The sequence below is a fragment of the Pomacea canaliculata genome, unplaced genomic scaffold (genome assembly GCF_003073045.1).
Source record: "Pomacea canaliculata isolate SZHN2017 unplaced genomic scaffold, ASM307304v1 utg86_pilon, whole genome shotgun sequence".
NCBI lineage: Eukaryota > Metazoa > Mollusca > Gastropoda > Architaenioglossa > Ampullariidae > Pomacea > Pomacea canaliculata.
The window spans coordinates 1,859-24,488 of record NW_020229213.1 but is presented as its reverse complement, the minus strand read 5'-3'; the positions used below and the strand labels follow the sequence as shown (position 1 = coordinate 24,488).

At 39.8% G+C, this 22,630-nt stretch overlaps 1 protein-coding gene and 1 long non-coding RNA gene across 2 annotated transcripts; both read left to right on the top strand.

The window, feature by feature from the left end:
* Window positions 1-6,942: 6,942 nt before the first annotated feature.
* On the top strand, window positions 6,943-8,143 carry LOC112556046. Its single transcript, XM_025224657.1, has 2 exons — window positions 6,943-7,208; window positions 7,357-8,143. The coding sequence occupies exons 1-2, from the start codon at window positions 7,081-7,083 to the stop codon at window positions 7,571-7,573; spliced, it is 345 nt and encodes a 114-aa protein (XP_025080442.1). The 5' UTR covers window positions 6,943-7,080; the 3' UTR covers window positions 7,574-8,143.
* Window positions 8,144-15,551: 7,408 nt separating this feature from the next.
* LOC112556044 lies at window positions 15,552-22,218 on the top strand. The gene is made up of 4 exons (XR_003097602.1): window positions 15,552-16,359; window positions 16,728-16,906; window positions 18,826-18,944; window positions 22,132-22,218. It is a non-coding gene; the product is annotated as an uncharacterized LOC112556044 (long non-coding RNA).
* The last annotated feature ends 412 nt before the right edge of the window (window positions 22,219-22,630 follow it).

The window sequence follows — 22,630 nt, the reverse complement described above, 5'->3', positions numbered from 1 at the left end:
CAGCCGTGGTACCTGATTGGCTGAATATGTCTCCCTCAACCAATGGGAAAGAGTTCACAGACCACTTGTAGCCAGGACAAGTGTCGAGGCTCGTTCATATCCATGTGACTTGCCGTAGAAAGACAGACCGCTGCAGACAGGTTAGTTTCTTTCCTCCTTTTTCCATTAGTTGTCAAGACATTATTTCCAGTAACTTACGCCGCATCCTACTTGATTATTTTTGTCAATTAACGTGCATATGTAAAGTCAACTCCTAGTGATGAAGAAGTTATTCATGTTATAGTGTAGACACTATAGCAACTACCTGACACTCTGACAGCGCGTCCGTAAAATAATGTGGCAGAAATCATTTATGATCCCCTGGCTTTATTCTGAAGAAAAGTGGGAGATGAACTCTACCCGGGTGGGTTTATACGACTCAGACTGTGCCATCATTTTTTCACACACACTCTCCAACCTAAAACACCTTTTTATGCTTACCCTTTGTCGGCCTCTCTAGTGTTGTTTACTTGTTTACACATGCGACCGGGGCAAGAACTGACCAGTGAGTGGGAGTGAGGGGGAGAGACAGTGATGAGCTAGAAGGGGAGGGTTAGTGTTTATGTAGAGACGCGTAGTGTTTCGGGTCAGAAAGTAGGATTTTTTTCGTTTGTTTGGTTTGCTGTTTTATTAGTTACTTTGGTGTGATTAAACAGGTAGGTAATCGAGTGTGACATCGTGCTTATGTACTGGTTGGTTTTGCATGTGCATGTTTATCGTTTTCTTCTCTTCTGTCTTGTGGTCATGTTAGTGAATGAAAGACAAAAAAAAAAAAGAAGAAGAAAACCGTACACATGCACAAGTTTGTTTTGTTAACGCATAAGAAGATCGCTGTAAGTAAGCGTAAGTAGATCGGTGACAAATGAAGTAGGGTAGAGAATGGAAAGGAAGGTTCAGTCGTAGCTCGACGAATCTAGTCATGTGAACACGTCATGTCGGGGCGTAAGCGTGAAAGAACTTGGCTGAAAGATTAGCTACAGAATGATAAGTGGGCGGCGGCGGTGTTTGCGGAAGGCCATGCCGCGCATGCGTCGACAGGTTATGTTGTTAAGGACTCCGTAGTAGCGAGTCTGTACTTACACGATGTGCTCCATTGCATGCAACGGTTAGCTGTGAGGGAGGGCTGTGTATCTGAAGTGCGAGCACTTACAATAACTAGCCACGTAGCGATAAAAATCGACAGGCGGTGACAGATAATGTCTACCCTTCATGAATTTAGCCACATCACTGCCCAATACGTTCTGATCATTAACAAGCATGTCAACTGCGATTCACCGACTATACCTACATGTACAGGCTCTTGATACCGAGGGTTACACTTCCACATCCTCAATCATTTGCCTCTGAGGTGCGCCCTGCCTCGCAGACCCCTAGCACTCGCAGCTCCTGGAGGCTGAGGTCTTTTTCACTTGCAGCGGAACATTTCTTTCTTGGTGACACGTGATCTCGTTCTCAAAGAGATTTTGATCGTTACTCAAACCCCTCTTCTCCTTTTATCACTTCTGTCACTTGCCTGCAGAGGTTCAGTACCCACACCTGGCACTCTCATTTGCAAATATCCACCCGTTAATTATCTCTAGTTCTCAGGTAACAGCCAGCAGTCATAATACTGTCGGGTGTGTGTGTGTGTGTGTGTGTGTGTGTCAAAGAGAGGGATAAGAGATACGCTCGTAATGACATCAACTAATATGTCCTCTTTTCGGCGGTGGGAGGAAGAGTCTGTGGTATGTGCTGAGGAGATGGGATAGGAATTTTCATTCGGACCTCCCAAAGGTGTCTGTTAATGCTCAATACGATTTTTGTCGACTCTTAGATACAGCTTAGATAAAGCTGGGAGGATGAGAGGAGGGGCACCAAACGGTAGGGTGGACCGACAATCTCTTGACAGTCAAACAAACAGCATTCAGTTTTAATTTCTTGTCACCAGGGCCGGTGATGGACTATTTTGCACGGTAGGCAAAGGACATACATAAGAGGTAAGAGGATGACTGCACTTGAGGTCAATCGGCATGTAACCTCCATCCACCATGAAATTCAAGCTCTCTATATAAAAAAAGACTTTGCATGTATAATCCAAGAAAGGTTTCAGGGTTAGTCTTCTTGTGAAAGAAAACACCCGAGACCAGCGAGAAAGAGAGATGAGGTTTGTTTGCATCATGAAGGCTGCGAGTGTATATATATATATGCTATAGGAGCATGAAGTCAGTGGTGACTTCCCATGGTCTGTTTAGGAATTTTGCGGTCTTCAGATAAAATTCTGAGAATTTTGTTGTGGTAGAGGTGACACCGGAAATTCATGATTAACTCGCTACCACGTCTGGATCAACTTTGCATCCACTGTGGATGTGACTTAGAGCTCACTTCCTAGTGTGGAAAGTAGAAAACCTTATTCTTTTACTTTCATCCTAATCACTGGGTGCTGTCATGTTTACTTCCATTGCAGACAGCGAGTTAGACAGTAAAAGGATGTTGTAAAGAAGTGGTCTTTACGGTGAGTACATTAGGTCAGAGGTCGGTTCTGGACATTTCAGTCCAGAAGATCTCAAATATCAAAGATCATTAGCGTGAAAGACAGGCACCTACTGGTGACAGGTTCAGCACATTTCATTTAATACATTTTCATAACTTGACGAGGAATAAAAATGTCTTTGAAACTACCTGCGTTCAAGTAGGAAATTATATCCGTTTAATGATAATAAATGCAAAATTTGTAAAGCGCATACTCACACTCCTAGGCGCTTAAGAACAAGAACGAAACATGGACAGCATATGAGGAACAGGAAAACACACAAACGACATATGAACTATAAAAGAATAAATAACAGTTCTAAACGAAGAATAAAATCAAATACAGAAAACACAAAGAGGAACCAAATAACAAGAACAAGAGCTGATTGTAACATGATATTGCAAAATGAAGGATGTGAACAAGGACTCGTGTCGCGTAACGCGATCGGGAGTCGCGGGAATTGCTTTCACACGTGATCAGTAAAGCCAATAGTACCCCAGTAAACAGGCGCACACGTAAACACAGTACAAAACATCACAAAGTGAGACCCACCAACAGAATAAACAAAACTGGGCCGAGTACTGAACCTTGAGGGACACCACAAGAAAGTGGAGCAGAGCGAGATGTCTGACCATCAACAAACACAACCTGTGTCCTATCAGTGAGATAGGAATTGAACCCGCTAGTGCAGGTCCAGACATCCCGTAGAGGGTGTGTAGTCTATGAAGGAGCAGAGGTCCATGGTGTCAAATGCAGCAGACAGGTCCAGTAGAGTTAAGGCAGAAACATCACCACTGTCAAGGGCAGATAAAATGTCGGTGGTCACTTTAATTAAAGTAGTTTCAGTACTGTGAAAAGGTCTATAAGCTGACTGAGCATGGGGGATGAGCTGGTGGTCTTCTAAGTAGGCCCAGAGCTGTGTCAAAACTACTTTCTGTATGGTCTTTGAGAGAAAAGACAAATCGGAAACTGGGCGATAATTGTTCAACACGTTGACATCAAGCGTGGCTTTTCTTAAAATGCGGTTTCACCAGGACATTTTTAAACAAGGATGGGAAAACACCTGATGACAAGCTGACCCCAAAAAATGATCTGGAGGAGGTACAATTATTTATTTGGGCCTGAAGCCATGACCTCCGGGCCCTGTTGACACATTTTGCAACCCTTGGCGTGGCGGGGTGCGGTATAAATCCGGTTTGATGATAAGTACAGTCCAGGTTTCACCCCTAAACATGAGGAACGTTTGTACCTGGGTCTATCATTTCCGGGTCCTGTTGACACATTTTGCAACCCTTGGCGTGGCGGGCTGCGGTATAAATCCGGTTCAGGATGAGAAGTACAGTATAGGCTTTACCCTTCAACGCGAAGAACTCCGGCAAAGCAGTCAACTTGCTCAGAAGGGTGGCTGGGGCAGGACCATTCGCAGTTGTGCTTTGAATGCGACTTTATCAACTTTGAAAAGAACGAGTGAGTCTAAAAACTGAGTTTTATATCGATATCTACCTTTCACTTTTACATCGATAGGAGACTTGTTGCCGTGTTTGGTGTTTATGTTTGGTATTATTGCTGGATATAAATCGCTTCCAACTAAAGTCATTTTCGGGGTAACAAGTATTCTGTTTATGTTATTAGTCCAACGATGATTACATTTATTTTGTCTCTGTCACCGGGACAGGTGTACCTAATTGGACTGCAAAAAATTTCCAGGGCGATGTTCTTGATTTGCACTGCATTCTGTATATACGCTTACTTTGACGAGTTATATATATATATTAGGTGAATAAGGCAGGTTCTACGAGGTGTTTTAATTTTTTTTTTTTTTGTCTAGTTAAGCCAGGGCTTTTGGTATCTGTCTCCGTGTCACGTGTACAGAGCTATTCATAGTAATTGTACAGGGCGAACGTTGTGTGCAATACATGGATAATCTTGTAATTTCAGGGCGTCGAAAATGTTTTCAACGGTTATTTATTTTCTTACCGCTAACCCTTAACTGTGCATGATGGAACGATGGGTTCCTCTTAACAAAGGTCAACCCAAAATAACTCATAATATGACTCACAGGCAGTCTCACAAGATAGGGCACTGCTTTGGTCGCTGCCTAATTCTCTGATGCAATTTCTTATTCCAAGTGTCCGGGGAAGGAAGAAGGCTGTGATACAAATCTCAACAGGAACTTCATTTTGATAACTGATCTTTTGGCAGCCGTGCTGTATTTGGCGGCTTTGGACCTTTACAGGCCAAGTGGGAAGTCAAGGGGCTTCAATCATCTGTCTCGGGGTATCAGTCAAGAAGCTTTATGCCAGCATTGCGCGGAAACACAATGGACTGGACAGGACTGAATGGACTTTCTGGACTGAACTGATTTGGACCACTGGACTAAACTGGACGATTCGACTGAGGTGGATTGGACTGGTCTTAACTGGACTGAATGGACTTATTGGACTGATTTTGATTGGAGGGCTCTGACTGGAGTGGACTGAACTTGACTTACTGGACTGGACTGACTGGGCCGGTCTAACTGAGTTGTACTGAACTGGATTGGACTGGATTTGATTGGGTTAAGTGGACAAAAAGTCCTGAACCGAACTGTACTGGATTAGACTAACCAGCCTTTCTCTTTTCAGACTGTGGACACCCGCGGCACCGTTTGCTTTGCTGCAACGCACGCACCTCTTCTCCGACGAGAAGTCACCGAGATAGGAGATCGTCCGACAAATCCCTTCCCGCCACCTTGCGGTCTGACATATTTTTCTCAGGTAAAACAACCGTTTCCCTGACGCGTTGCAGTCCATTCCTCCCATATACACGCGCGCGGTAGCGTCCGTGGATTTTCGAGAACATTCCACCCGTTCGTCCAGGTACTTTTATCTGACTTCTTGTCACATTTAAAACTGTGGATTTTGATTTCATCCGCTGCCTCCCCCATTTTTCTCTCCTCTGGAGATGTGCCACGTCTGGTTCAGTGATGGTTTTGCAGCATCCTATAAATAAAAATGTAAGATGTAGGTGTTGTAATAAGTAATACCTGCTGGAAAATCTTTTTCTTAATTTTCTATTTTTTTTAGCAGGAGAAACACTCGGTAACAAGTATTTTACTCAGAAATAGTCCCATCCGGTCCTTTTCATTGGCAAGAAAACATCAGGAATATAGTTTGTTCCTGTTGTCTTATAATGTCAGATGATAAAGCAAGCCAGTGACATGTCCACAGAGTCCACTTTGGCCATAAGCACAAGTACAGGAGCAACGAGACATTATTTTGTGGCACTGATTGAGACAAGAAACTAATTTCAAGTTGATAGTACTTGCTATGATGAAAACATTATCATAGTTATTTCTTAAATTATGAAAAATAATTGCTATAACTGTCTAATTGTATGAGATACACTTTAGGTGGTTGATAGGTTAGAGGTAAGTTATGTTTCGATTTATTACTTTAATTGTGCATCTCCATGCATGCTTGATAGTGTCGCCACTTTGTAAAGACCACGAGTTTCGCTATCATTAGAAAAAAAATATTATACTCTCTCTATATCTTCTATGAACTTATTTGTTTCACTATGCCTTTTTTTTACCAATAATTTTACTTAATTTTAATGAGAAGAAAATTTACACCGTCGCTAACCGAGATGTTGCTCGCCAACAGTCGTTGTAGGGACTCGGCGCAATTGATTTTTTTAAAATCTGATAAATCCATATGCACAGAAAAATAGAAAAAGCATGACAGGAGCAGACACAAATGATAAAAGATCTCATATAACACAACAATAAACAAGTTTAAAAAAAGCCGGGATAAAGACCGCAAATGTAAACAAAGCAAGTTTCCACTTCCACTGTTTAAAATTAATTTTCCCTCACCAAAATCTACATAAAGATATGTCAAAATATATTTCTAATATAATAAAATTTAATTCTTTGTAATCATACCGCACATTCAGACAAAAAGCTGCGATCACAATCCCACATTCACTTCGCTGCTTGTCTACTTACCCCGCACGTTGAATATTTAATATATATAATATATTATTTCTCGGGGAAATAGTTGTACCCACGGCCATGATCGCGCTTTGCCGAGCTTCTAGAACTAAATTCTTCACTATCTCTGAACGAAATATTGGAAACACATTGCAGATTTCAAGAGCAAACAGAGGATGTGTCTCAGCCATGTTCGCAAGGTCTGAACAGGACTGATTGCTTTCTGCGCATGTCTTTAGGCTACCTCATTAGGAAAAGGTCCATAGCGAGTCTCTCAAAACTGTGCTGCAGTTACAACAGCGAGTAGGAGGGTGAAGAATGGAGGAGTTTAATGATTTTGTACAAAAATAATAGAACGGATAGAAAAATGAAAGTACTCAAAGATTGTGGACTTTTTTAAGGCTGAGGTGACAACAGGTACAAGTCTAAGCAAGCTTGAGTCTCATCTATTTTATTAGCAAAAATAACACAAAGCTGTCTATTTTTAACAATTGTAGTTTCTTCTCTTATCTACAGTCTAGCTACATTGACACTCCTCTAAGACTCCCGTCCCTCGGCTATGGTAATACCGGAGACAAGCAACTGTCAGTCGACTGACATGAATATGGAGCGCCGACGATACGGAACCTTTTCACTCAACATGAATGACTGGATGAATAACTGGTCCCCTCGGTCATCACCATGCAGGTAAGAGTACAATCAGCATCTGTTCCTGGAAAGAAAAACAGAGAAAATAAAGAAAAGCAATAAATGAACAGACAGACAGACAAGAGAGCAGATAAAGGTCTCGTTACATGGACGATGTTCAAATCTCTTGACAACTTCTGATTTACAGACTCGCCAAGGAAGGATACTTTTACGATTTTTTCCTCCGGAGGGTTCGGTGCTACAACTGTGGGCATGCGCCTTGGGGTCACAGAGTTGACTGCACCAGACACCTGCACAACGTGCCCTTTGCCCTGCTCCGAGAAGAGCAAGCTCTTCAGCTCCGGCGCCATGTCCAGCTGGTCGCCGAGGAGGAAGATTCCACAGGAGCCCCGAACCACTGGTGAGGTGAATGAGGGGATCAGTTCTCAGGTGCTGCCATCCGCAGGTGGTGCTGTGACGATCTCGTGTGAATGAGATGGACTCTGTGTATGATGTCGTGTCACTTCTCACGATGCTGCATAAATTTAACTCATTTGCGTATTTTAGTATTTTTTTAATAACAAAAATCTGTACTTTGACACAATTACATTTCCCCGCATTTTTAAATCGATGTTCACAGTGTCTGTATGTCTCTCTCTCACACACACACAGGCGCACACTTGCACACACACACACCTACGCTCGTTAAAATATATTTATATTATTTTGTATATAGCAAAAATGCATAATATTTAATAGATTGTTGTGTCTATTTTAATTTTTTCTCCCCAACCTATAAAGTGAAATGAAGATGTAGGTGGATAATGAAGGTGAAACAGTTGGTGGGATGTTATTTTCTGTTCATTTTGATTGGCTGTTGCACCTTTTCCATCGGTGAGTGCAGATTATCAGAACGTGTTCTGACTACACTGTAAAAAAGTTGTGTAATGTACATTGAATATGACAAATTTTTGTGACTGTGATTCAGTCGATTGAACTGATTATTTTGTTTGTTTGTTTGTTTATTGTACCTGTCTCTTTCACCTTCTCGGATTAAATGGGAAATGTGATATTGTGATTAGATTAAGGGGTGTAATTTTTTTACGTTTAAAACATGAATGGAAAGTTAAATATTAATGTGTATTTATTGCATTTAATGAAATACATGTTTGTTTGTTTGTTTGTTTGTTTGTTTGTTTGTTTGTTTGTTTTCGCCAGCGGACCCGGTTTTGGACATTCCCCCCTCTATTGGGCCCATGTGGTTCCGACGTCCTCTGCCTCGCTCTCTACTGTTCTTTTCCAAGTCTGCTTTGGTCTCCCAACTCTCCTTTCCCCTGAGGGTTCCAGTCAAGTGCCTTCTTAGCAATGGTGTCAGCTGGTTTATGCAGGGTGTGTCCTATCCAGCCCCTTTTGCCCTTTGTGATGTCTTGGCTAGTGACATTCTGGTTGGTTCTTTTCCAGAGGCTGCTGTTGGAGACCTTTTCAGGCCACCTTATTCCCAGGATATGGAGTAAGCCTCGGTTGGTAAAGGTCTGAAGCTTGTTGTTGATGGTGTTTGTCACTCGCTAGGTAGGACTGCCTTCACATTGGCGTTGAAGATGCGGGTCTTGTTGATGCGCCTTTTGATGTCCATCATCCACTCACCGTCCTTGCTGACAGAGCTTCCCAGACACGTGAAGTGGTCTGCTTCCAGGATGTTCTCTCTTTGAAATTAGATTGCGAGTTCCTGCTTGTTGTTGATTCTTATCGCCTTCAGCCTTCTTTCCATTGACCTTTAAGCCAGTTCTCTCTGCTTCTTCTGTTAGCTTAGCTTGGTTTGTGCATGCTGCTGCCGATGAGATAGGACATTAATGTCATCTGCAAAGTGCAGGTCCTCTAGCTGTTTGGTGAAGGTCCTCTGGAAACTGATGTTATTTTCTTGGGTTTTCTTGCGCACAATCGTGTCTTTTTCCATTAGAAAGATTGTCGCTGATAATATGCAACCCTGTTTACACCGGTCTTCATTACAAAAGTTTTGCCGTTGTGGATAACTTGGCTGGGCGAGTCTTCATATAACCCCTAGATTCGCGGTTCTCAAACGGTGGGGCGCCCCCCCCCCCTAGGGGGGCGCGACATGCTTACAAGGGGGGCGCGAAGGTGGTCCTTTTAAAAAAGTTTCTGATACCGGTATTAGTGAAATAAGCTTACATTGCTGGCTAAGGGGGGGTGCGCGGACGTACCTTTGTTCGTCAGGGGGGCGTCACAGATTGAGAACCGCTGCCCTAGATAATATTTATGAGTTAAGCGGAATAACATAGTGGATTATCAGCCTCCAGATGATGTCCCTGTCTACGCTGTCAAAGGCCTTCTCAAAGTCCAAAAAAATTATATAAAGGGAGTGCCTTCTTCAGTCTCTCTAGTATTACCCTTGTCAGAACTTTGCTGGGGATGGACAGCAACATGATCCCTGGCCAATTGTTGCACTGGGAAGAGTTTCAGTCCCTTTCTTGATTCAACCTTTGCCCAGGTCTCTGGAGTCATCCATTCCTCGTGTTTTCGTTCCCTTTTCCTTAGAACACCTGTACAGGTTGTCTTCCAAATGCTCTTTAGCGTTGATCAGTGTTTTACCAGAAAATTATTATAATACCGGTGAATTTACATACGTGAATTTATTATAATAAATCGTTATGCGAACGTGAATTTTCTTTTTTCTTTATGTATAGGCCAGTTGAAAGATTGCCGCGACATTTATTTGTAGTTTTCTTTTATTAATCCTTTTCTTTCTTCTTTTTTCTGTGCGCGCTTGAGTATGCAGTGACGATACATAAAAGACACAACAGGCAGTTACTACTTGATGCTACTAAACAACACACAATTACTACTTCAAGCTTTTTAAATGTGCATAATGTGTACAGTTTATTGTACTGTTATCAAGATTCTTTATTCAATTTGCTTTTATCGTAAACACAACATTTAGTCTCGCTCAGAGTAAAATACACAACCAGAATATCGACTCACACGTTTTCTACCACACCAGGTTCCAAGGACTTCATTCCTCGGTTTTCTGGCTTTCAAGTCTGCTTTATCATTTTTTTCTCCCCTTTTCTAAATAATCCTTTAGAACAAACACGCTCACACATTTATTTTCTCGGTGCCATTCTTTAATCTTACTAAAACAAAAAAACAACCAGAACATTGTCACACCAAAGATTCAGCAAGGAATCTCTTGCTCCGTGTTCTCTCACGACATGGTCCAAGGGAAATCATCCCACAAAATCTTTGTCATGATGGCGACAAGAGCTATCTCCCCTACTAAGTCCAGACGTACAAATATTAAAAGAACAATATACCGAGTAGAATTCGATCTTTTTGGGTTACTCTTGCAAAATTCAATTATAGTCAGAGCAGCTGTGGGCGTAACTCCAACAGCCAAACAACAGACACATGGCAAATCTTTTTAACTTTTAAAACATCTTTACAAGGTAAAGTTTTAGAAGGCTATGACAATTTGTATCTGACTATGTGTGTGCATATTCTTGTACAATCTTTCGTAGTTTACTGCACATTACAATGATAATGATAACGAGCTATAATTTCTCTAAAGCTTAAAGGTTAATGAAGTTTATTTTCAGTTAACGAATGTGAGTAAAACTTGACAAACGGATAGTTTCCACGAGTGACTATTCAACTACAACTTACTTATGAACTATTTTGTAAAGCAACTGGACACAAAATTTAGAACTGAAGTATTTAGTGCAAGTCACATTCCAGTCGCACGTTCAGTTGATCAAACTGAAATACTGTTGGTTTGAAGGTCTCTATTATATTTAGAACAACACATCCTAAGTTATTACCGTTATATTAATCAGAGAACAATATGCCATATGCACTCAAAAACCCATAATTAAAATATAGAAATTACCATCAATAAGTATTATCATCACGTTGTCAGCATGTACTCCAGCAACATTCGTTTTTAAAGTACACCACTTCAAATCGTGAGAAAAACTAATCTACAAAAAAAAAAAATAATTCACTGTAATTTCTAACAACAATGGAGGTTAGAAAGAAACAAAGCAGCAAACATTTAAGAAGAGCGACACCGCACCACGCCTACCCTGCCCCATACCGTGGTATGTTTGTCACTGTACCCCAGTCATCTTGCCGCCATATTGTAGGCGATAACTGTCGATGACCAGCGATGACAGCTTACCCAGACTACATCACTATCAGGACGACGATCGCCCACGTGCGTGAGGCAAGATAGTCGAGGTGCGGCCGTAAAGGAAGAGAGAGAAGAGAGAAAGTTGCAGCCAGGTGATGGATTGCTTCAGGTGGTGGCGCTGTTCAGATCCTGCGAAGACGATGTTTTCTTCTCTTCATGCCATCTAGATACTTGGCATTGGATGAGAAGTTGTCTTCCCAGAACTGCAAAGCACCTGCACGCACAAACAAACAAACGATAAATGAAGAGTGTCTAAAAACATAGAGAAAAGGGAATTATTTCATATTTCTGAAGCATGGCTGTCTAAAATTTTATCATTTCTTTTGCTGCTGGTAACAGTGCACCTAACAAATGCAGGTAAAACACTGGCTATTAATTTAATCTCAACCTCTTTCAAAGTGTTTACATTACGTGTAGCATACGTGTTAATAATTCACGGTTTTAGATAATTTTCCTTCAGATTGCTGACACCACCTATTTTTAAAATGTTTTCCCAAGGGCTCATTTGGTGAGATGAGGCAGTTTTTTTAAAATTGAAAAATAATTGTTTATTAATTATTTATATGATTTTATAATTTTTATTAATTTACAGCCTTCACAACTACGGTGTAAGGAAATCGGTTCTTGTCTTTTTGTCCAGTCAACCCCTCCCGACGCCAAACCTACTGAAATATTTTTTAAGAGACAAATATTGTCAAATGCGTGGATGTCTAAAAAAGACACATTTACATCACATTTTCTAAAATGTGTGACTGTTATAAAGACCTTTTAACCTGACAACCAGCAGCACCCAAACTTACCATGTCTACAGGCCTCTGCTTCCCTTGGACAAGCACCCGTTAGGTGCACGATGTCGCTGGCTGCTGCTGACGGTCGTGGTGCACGTCCTTTGCTGTAGGTGCAGAGCTTGACGAAGGAAGGGGATGCTCAACTCATTCCGCGCTGGCTGGCAGGTGTGGGTGTGGCCGGACTCTCGCTCTCGCCCGCAACAAAAACACAATATTTTCCCCAAGCGTTGATCGAAGTAGTAACCTTGCTCCGCCAACCTCGTGATAAACAAGCCTTTAGGAACGGATGAACAACGGTCGAAGGATGCGAATCGCTTGTCTTCGAACTTCATGTCGGGTGCAGCCACACGGACCATCCACACAGGCTTTGCGACTGGGAGCTCTTGGTCGGAGGTCAGGGGAGGCAGGGTCAGCATCGGGGCACCCACCCATGGAAGGTCGGCGACTAACTCTGGGTTAGGGTTTCCGACCAACTCAGAGCATAGAAACTGCCAGGAGTTTTCTGGTGTTGCTGGCATTGCCTTATTTTTTTAAAACCTGCAGAAATATAATTGAGCCTCTCTTTAGAATCTAGCTTTCGTACATCTGACTTAATAGAAAACTTCAAAGAGATAAAAATAATACAGATAATGGGTATTTAAATGGACAAGTATCCAAAGTAAGTTAATCTCCTTATATACTTTTATTATTTTCTTCTTAACTTCGTGTAATAATAATGATGATGATGATGATGATGATGATGATGATGATGATGATGATGATGATGATGATGGTGATGATGATGATAATGATAGACATGTATTAACCTAAAACTTTTTTTTAGAGTTACAGGGAATTTTAATATCTCATTCGCAACAAAATGATGAGTGAGAGAGCGCTTGCTACCCTTTGTTAAAAAAATGTATAAAATCAGCAGAAATTACGCCCTGCTACTGCAAACCATCTTAACAGTCAACATTTTTTTTTTTTGTAAATCCAAATGGCAGGAGGTAAAATTTGAAAAATAAGCCTTTGACATGAACGGAACACAGACTGTCATTCTCCGATAGGAAGTAGGTTGAAACGGTCACACATCAAGTAGAAATGAATGAACATTACTCATGGCGATGGAAAAATAGCTATGATGCATTGAAAATATGATAGCTTCCTTCGGTGTCAAGCGCTCTGCACGTGTAGTCTTGCTTTACTCATTTTGCTTATTTTATTTCATTTATTTTACTTTTTAAAAATTTTTTGGTTTGCAGTGACAGTCAATAATTTTGTGGTCTAAGGGAAATAACTGTGTAGAATGGTGCAGCTTGATTAACTTTTCTTTTCGGGTTTCGTGTCGTTAATACCTGCATAAAACGTATTTGCGTTATGACTACCGTGTAGGCACGTGCTCACAACGATGCTCCAACAAAACACGAACCAACGCCCCCAACTGTCCTTTTGACATAGAAGGTAGACATAGCTGCCTCTTAGTTTCCAGGTTACTCCCCACTTCTACTCTTTCTTCCAATGTAAACAAAGCGGCAGACAGTATTATGATCCATTATATACTTCATAAAAATGAGATCGTTGTTTTGAAAGATTTTAATTTCAATTTCACAGACACCAACGAACGGTCGTTACTAGAAACAAGGGTAGATGTGAACCTTTTATTGAAGGAAATAATGATTACTCTCTGTAGAAATTTATAACCTGACTTTCGTTTTAAATGTGAACTTTCGCTTTCCTTTTAATGCTCATGTGCTACTCTTGTGTTGCAATAATTAAATATAATCTTCAAACATTTTGGACCGCCGCCATAGCCTTGTCACCTTGACTACACCTTTAAAAGGAGAAATAAATCTCAATACACGCTGACATTTTCAATCACTACTCTCTTCCTGCGACCCACACTACAGGACGGAATGGAACCTGCTCAGGGACAGCCCACAGCGAAGCTCGAAATCTTCTTTCCTGATCCTGTTGTGAGTATATTACATACAGCATCTTGACTAAAGCGACTTTATTTATTATTCTCGACATGAAGCGCTTTTACAGTAATTAGTCTCACCAAGTTAAAATAAACTCTTACCAGTCTGTGGTTCCACGGAATGTCAATACCTTGCTATCTGTATTTCCTGGGTGTAGACGATTGGTTGTGTAAGAGGACGATGACTAGATGACATCGATGCAGTAAGCGTCAGAAATAGTCTGTGTGTCGACGTTACTATGCTCACTCATACAGGAACAGTTCGTTGGTCAACCGTACAGGTGAGTGACTATTACACGACAAAATATTTGCAAGAAATTAAAGTAGCTTTTATCTCACGATGCTTAAGTTAGTGATTAGTTATCATTTTACCGAAGATTGTGTTCCTCAGTTTAAACAAGGCTTTGTTTGTATGTATGCACGCACGAACGGACGAACATACCAGCAGGCGTGCTGTGGTCAGATGATTAAGTATGATAAGTGAATAACACTTTCATCTACGGCTTGCGCTTGATGTGTTTGTACAAAGTAGCAACTATTTTGAATGTTTTCCTTCTGTCTGACAAGCGTGCTTTAACCACTACAATGCTACCAAGAGAATGTATGGACTAAGTTGCCTCTTTTTATATTAATTAACATCATACCTTTAGAAAGGCGCCTGTCGTGCCAGTCGTAGCTGCACAGACTGGTCTTGCAGCACTGATTTCCGAAATAGTGAAACCTTGGTTTGACTTCAGTTATCGTCGTTTTTTTCCGCAAAAAAGTTTGTCTCGGTTTTCGTCGATTGCCTTGGATTTCGTAAACCTGCCCACGTGACCTCGCTGATAATTTTGAGAAAACATATGGCGGCCTACGCTTCTCCTTGTGCGATCATAGCTTGCACGTGTAGCCAAGCAATTCCAATTAAAGGGAGGCAACACTTTTTCGCGGACTGGCAGAGACAGGCAGGGTTGAGCTCCCTTGGTTAGACATACCTGAGCAGCAAGGAAGTAGTCCACAAGATGAAACATGAGCGATGATGAGAAATTAACAGGGAAGCAATCGTTTTAGAAAAGTTTTGTAATTAAATACGTTTCGAGAGTAGGAAAGCAATTTGCAAGATAAAATTATAACTTTTTTAACATTTTAAGAAGCGTGTGCTTGGCGAATGCATGTATACTGATCAGGTGGAGGGTTTGTGGGAGAGAATGACAAATGACGAAGCTTTATTTATGAAGGTAACAGACTAAGCAAAGCTATGGGGTTTTTTTTACAACCAGGGACAGGAAAACAAACAAATAACATATACGAACTATAAAAGAATAAACAACCGTACTGAACGAAGACTAAAAATCAAATACAGAAAAGAAAGAGGAACAAAATTACAAGAGCTGAGAGTAACAGGATATTGCAAAAAAAAATAAAAAAATAATAATAATTAAATAAAAAAATTAAAAAAAAAAATAAAAAGGATGTGAAAAAGGACTAGCATTATGGGAAAGGGTGTTAGGAGGAATGCTTACAGAAGAGGTGCTACATAACAAATGGAAGAATAACTTGTGTACAATGTCTTTTTTCCAAATGTTGGCAGTGTACTGTTAAAATGAATCGTTGTGGAAGGTTATATCCGAGTATGCAGTCAGTATAACATGTTCTGCTGATGTAGTCTCACGCACATACTGTGATCATTGGAGTGTGGATGTGTAGACTAATATCTTATCAACCATGACGACAGTCAGAGCATCAACAAGTCCACTTGCAGCATATGTACAGACTAGGGACAGAAAATGCTGTAAAATGCTTGTTTTGCATTCTGTAAACAGCTGCATTGTAACACATGACGACCATTGTCAGATCATACATAATGCAGTAAATAATAAATTTCAATATATTTGAGTTGTTTCTAGAATTATCAATGACAAGAATAGTACAGCCGACCATTATAAATGTTTCTGACGAATATTGCAGGATTAAATAACATTTGTAAAAAAAACAAAAAACAACAAAAAAACAACAAAAAAAGCAAAGAAACTAAATGTATTTATATAACCAACACATCTGCCTCGAAACTAACAATGTGCCGATCTTTCCTCAAGCTCCAAAAGAAAATCGTGAATTCCCGAACGAGTAGACCAGTGGGAAACGGAAGGACTTCTCCACTGTCTAATACTTTAGACATTACCAATCAGTCAATTAAAATAGAAGCAGAAGGTTCCATGAAAAGATACAGACTCAAATTGTTGACACATGTTTTTTGGAAAGACTTATTGAACTAAGACGGTAAGCAAGACATACTACTTATTAATAGTAGTTCAAATAGAAACTTTGTTGTAGTAGAAATAAGAGGGTTTGTAGAGTCCTTCTCTACAGTTCATCTATATAGATATCTTTCAATATGTGTGTGTGTCTTAATAACAAACAAAGTTTAATCATTGTCGCCAAGAGGGAACTCAGTAAATAGTGAATGTCTTCATAGATTTGCTACAGAAATTCACCATCCGTCTGACGACTTCAGTTTAATATTTTCCTGCTCAAATATTTTAAAAAATATGCTTTTGTTATGGTGGTTTATCGGTCGGCTTTAATTCAGGGTGTTAAAGATAAATTTTCATTCGAAAGTGAAATTGGTAAAACTAATATGTTTCCAGCCTGATCTCGCCGGTCATTGGTGCTGAAGGGCAGACGAAGCTGGAGGTTCAGAAGGTCGCAGATCGTTGTTTTGGGTTCAGGTCATCTGATGCGAGTCAGTGTTTCAACATCCTGCAGCGTTGTTCTGTAGCAGACCAAGAGATCAGGACAATCCAGGCAATCTCTATTCCCGAACAAGGTGAGAAAATTGCCCTGGCGCGAGAAATCCCAGAAAGTAAAATCTCAAAAGATTTACTCAGTCAAGATAGCAGCTACTTTGCTGTAGACCCGCTACTTCCTGGCGAAGCAGATTGTAACTCGAAGACCGTATTACACTACTTAACTCGTGGAAGAATAACTAGGGCAAAATGTCTTCTTTTCAACTGTTTGCATGTAGGTTAATCCATCATGCATGTGCAAGCTATAATGACCTGTGACGTCCTAAGATCGCGACTGTTGGAATTTTATGAGATGAAAACTGGACATGGTAGAAGTAGAAGAATTTTAAATGCTCCTCTTTCAGAGCCGAAGAAGAAACCTAGAGTAAGGAAAGAGTAAGGAAGAAAAAGTTTTAGAACTCTCAAAACTTGTTTGTAATCTTTGTTTTCCATGGGTGACGACCGCAGCACGATTTGCTTTTCTTGCCAACAGAAACCTTGAAAGCCGTTCTAAAAATTACTTATTTCACATATGATTGTCATATTTTCGACAATTTAAATCTTTAAGTAGTCCTTTTAGCTTCACAACGAACAACAATCAAGCCGTCTGAAGGCAGTTGTCTCCCTTTCATTCACACATCTGACGTATGTGGACGTTAGGTTGAAGGCCTCGATGCTGCTGACGGCTGTTGTACATGTCGCCTGCTGTGATGGACCAGGGTCCAACAGAAGTGGTTGGCAGTGCTGAGTGTCGGGTCATAGAAATAGCTGAGGCTGGCCAACCTTGTCATAAATTGTCCTTCAGAAACTGTACGACAGTTGATGAATGATGCCAGTCTCCTGAGCTCCTCCTTCATCTACAGCCACTTGTATCAAGAACTGAGAGATCAGGAGCACAAGGGACGGTTCAGGGTTCAAAGCAGCTCTTCGTTATGCCATGCGTTGTCAATATGTACTTTCTGACCTATCCGTCATTTTCTTCGTCACATCGTTTAACTTTTCTTATCTGTTTCCTTAAAAACCAACATAAACATCAATATAGGTGGCAATTTTTTTCTTTAAATCTCCTTATTTCCCCCATAAATAAAAAAGTTGTTTATTCTGAAGTCTGCTAAAACAGTCTTTTTCTTAAGTAAACATCTTGACTCGGCAAAGAACTAAGCGACTAGGAGTTACACCGTGTAGCTCCACACCAAACAGTTACATATAGATGCCCGTCGCTTGGAATCAAATATAATTGAAAAAAACAATTTTTACCCTTAATTTGACTCTAAGACCTCCTCCTTCTTACCTCTGGATGTGAAATATAGATGATTTACTGGAGAGAGACTAAACATATATTTACGAGTAATAAAAGATCTTTACAGACTGTCTTGGGTCTTTTTCTTGCTGTACAGTTGAGAGGCGATAAAACGAAAAACAGGTAAATATATGAATACGAACATCTAAGGCACTGATTATTTCCAAATTGTGAAAAAGATCACTTGAATTATTGTCATACGCATACGATCATAGTATGTATGTGCAAAATGTTTTAATGTCCAGTAAACAGACTTTTTATTGTTTTGGTAATTACAGTTAAGTTTATCTAGTAAAGATTCACAACAAGAGAAACAAACTTCAAATCAGGTTAAGTTGTGAACAGTAAACTGAGTCATAACACAGCCATATATCATTGAAAATTTATTGCATGGCAACAACTCAAATTTGAACTCGCCCTCTGTGATCTGCATTTATGTAACAGTGGTGGACAATGTCAGTTGAAGGGAGCTAAATACACACAGCATTTTTTTTATTTCTGAAGCTCAGAAATATCCTTTTTATAGAAACCTCCCACTTTTAAGGTCTGTAGGGTAGTTCTGAACCCCTCGTTACAGGGTCTAATCACTTGATTACTTTTATCATTTCAAATGTCAAGCACTTTTGCTTTAGAATTTTACTTTCGCTTTTATTTTTCCAGGAAGAGAGATACACACCAGTCCACGCTATCATTTGCAGGTCAGCCATTACAATTTAACTTCGAGCCAGTTATTAGAGACAGAAGCTGGCTTGTTGGGGAGCAGCTCAGAGTGTTTTGCCGTGAGTATAAGTTAGTGAGTTGAGTAGAAAACATCTTCACTTAAAATACTTTACTTGCTGTTCTAGACACCACACTCCATTAAACAGTCTCATAGAGTGAAAGCTCACCTGCATTTAATTTAATTCTTACCTTTACCGAAAACTTTCTTTGCCATATATATTGGCGATTGGTTGGATGAAAAGAAAGTTGATAACTTCAAATAACGCCTTCAAAATGCGAGTACATTGATAAATGTAAGTTTGTTTCCATGTTCACTAGTGTGAGTATATTTATATTATTTTTAGAGGTGGGGTGTGCGGGCCATCTACCGCAATTTTGTCACAGATAGTGCTGTCAAAGGTAAACGACAACAACCTCAGTATTTTGTCAGTTTTTCCTCTTTGTTCTGTGTTTGGGCTTAAAACTTTGATGATCTGTGGTGGAGACACGACAATAACAATTGTCATTTCACTATTTGTAATCAACTGTCGCAGAGTCTACATAATACGCCTCACTTTCCTTTTAACGACTTCTTTTAATCATAGGCACAGGAAACTAGTAAATTATCATCTCGACAACAAAATATTATGTTTTAAAACAAATTCATTATATTTTAAATTAACGTTTCTTTATGATTGTTTTACCTTCGCTTTCTGTTTCCAAAGATCAAACACAAACATCAGTAGAGAAAAAGCATTTCTTTCTCTCTGTATTTCGCGCAAAACAAAATAACGAAAGGTGAATTGTTCTAAAGACTGTCGAAAATATATTTTCCAAGTGAGTACTCCAACACGGCTTGAACGAGCAGTAAAGGAAAGGACCAAGTAGAAATATCAGTCAAACAAAAGTATTCATTACTACTTCAAGTACTTGTCTCAACAAGCTTACACAAGAGTGAAAAAGAAACATTTTTTACCTGTTCTACTACTAAGAAATCCACGAACTTTTTTGTTGTTCTGGTCTGTACTGAATGTGAACGATTGGATGAGTGAAAGGAACTGAAATAGCGCCCTCCCTGCAATAAGTTTTAATAGTAAACAGTGACATACAGTTTCCCTACCAGTCTTTTTTTCAGAGGGGCACTAAAACCTTTTACCTTAATGACTCAAAAAATTAAAAAATTATTTGACAAAACCACTGATCATTCGTGAATGAAGACAACTACTAAGTGAAATCAAATACAGTGATACCTCGGTTCTCGAACATAATTCGTTCCAGGAGGACGGTCGAGAACCAAATTGTTCGAGAACCGAAGCAATGAAACCCATAGGAAATAATGGAAACTGGATTAATTCGTTCCAAGCCCCAGAAAATGCCTATTTACTGGCCTAATTTGTATATAATATGTAGAAAAACATGAGTCTCAACAAGAAATAAGAAATAAAAGTGTATTTATTAAAACAAAAAAAATAAAATGTACTGTACAGTACAGTACAGCAAATTGTGTTTCATTTACTGTACCTGTACCAAACTTTATGGCAGGAGGGAATGAATGTGGAGGAGAGGAAAGGGGGATTATTGTTTTGAAGGGGAGTCCTCTTCAATAAAAACAGAGGTAACTGCTCTTCGGGTGTTCTGTTCTCGTATCTTTTGCTGAGGAGAAATCAGAATCTTGCTCTGCAGTTGCTTGTCTGATTTCTTTACGGAAGAATTTGTCAATTGTTTGCTGTTTTTTTCTCCTTTTGCAAAATTTTGCGGAAAGTGGACATAACATTGTCATTAAAAATGTTAACTGCTCTATTTGCTACAACTTTATCAGGGTGATGTTGTTCAACAAAATTTGCGATTTCTGCCCATTTTGCACACATTTCATGACTCTCTCCACAAAAACGTGACTCTCTCTCTCTCTGCACTCACACTGATGACGCAAGCAAGGCGCGCTGGGCTGAATGAACGCCATTCGGCTCAACTCGGCTCATCTCGGACGTTCGGATGTTCGAGTTCCAAATATTTGTTCGGATTCCAAGACAAAATTTTCTCGAATTTCCTGGTCGAATACCGATTTGGTCGAAAGTCAAGGCGTTCGAGAACCGAGGTATCACTGTAAAAGGTTGAAGAGATGCTATGTATGCAAACATGTAAGCACGACAGGTTGCTAGGTTGGAAGATTGCTGCATGGTTACGTGCACCTGGCAAGGATATACACTGTGAAACAAATGACAAACAGTGCAGCAAGCAGTAACATAACCAACAGTCACACAAAACTTCACTAAACGCATTTGACATTCATCTTACATGCTCGTGCTACAGATGAAAAAGAGAAAGGGAGGTAACTGCTTATTGCATTCTTGAATGAATGATATGAATTACCTCCCCTGGTTGCTGGCCGCTGATTTTCTTGTCGCTTGATGATTTGCTATTTCAATCTTCTACATTTTCTTCAAACTTTTCTTCACTGATCTTCACATATTTGTAAGTTTGCTTTAATTGTTGACCATAAACTGAAATTTTTATGCGATAGAGGATATTTATTTTCTTCTTTTTACGTGCTGTTTCTGAATTTTTAAAAATTATTTGACGTGGACATCAGAATGCTGCGATGCAATATCTACATAACGAAAGGTGCTTTATAGAAAGTAAGAATTGAGCGTGCTAATCTAGAATGAAGACATTATCAGAACGAGGCCAAAGAGATATCTGTGTCCTTTCAAATCACGGACGTTAAAATTAGAATGCAAGGGAAAGTTTTTTCCTCAGAAATCGGGATGAGAGTACAAGAGAGAGAGGAGAATGGAGTGACAGATGAGTGAGAGAAAAGAAAGAGTGACAATGGGAGAAAAAATTATAGAATAATGTGTATGTGTACAATAAATTGAGTGAACAGAACAGCTTTAGTGTTTAGCTCTGTGCATAGCAATTGTTTCAGGATTGCATCTACAGACTCATCAACATCTACAGTTTAAAAACACAATCACTGTTTAAAGTCGATGAAGATATGTAAGCTATTTGAAAACAATCTTGTAAGAAGATATAGTAGATTAGTAAGTATGTCGAACAGAAAAGTTTGAAATTAGCTATAACAGCAGCATCGATCTAGAAAACCTTGGGTAGTCGTTGCACATTCAATTCATCTGTCCATAAAACAATGAATTATGTCGAGTCCATAGTCCCAATGTCAAACCTCAGAAGCAATAAAACTTTTAAATTGATGATTACAGGTCAGTAAGTCTATGAATGTAACTTAAAATACATTTTGGTTTGATCAAGTTCCAGCAGGAGTACTCCCGACATGCTGACGTGTGCACTGATGAGATAAAGCTTTCATGATAATAGTCTTGCAATGACTGAGTACCCAACACTAACTAAGAACCTTGTCTTCAGGTATCGCGGTTAAGTTGCGGTATGTGCTAACAGACTTGCAAGATTACAGATAAGTAAAATAATGTGCTTGCATCCTGTATGTAAAGCTCCTCGAGTCTTGTTGATGCATGAAAAATGCAGCCATAATAGACTATTATCATAATATTTATAGATTCGTTGAATTTCCATTAGTAGACTCCCCGAAAGAAAGGAGCACCTGATCCACTTCCCGTTCATAACCCACTTATCTGCGCAGACGAACTCTCTACCAGAGCTTTTCTGTCTGAATTCCAAATCAAACTTCGAACTTTAAATTAATACAGACTATGGCATGATAGTGTGATCGTTATTGCTTAGGTGCATGCAGTTATCCCATTGCAGGACCCGCCTCTCAACAATATGAAGG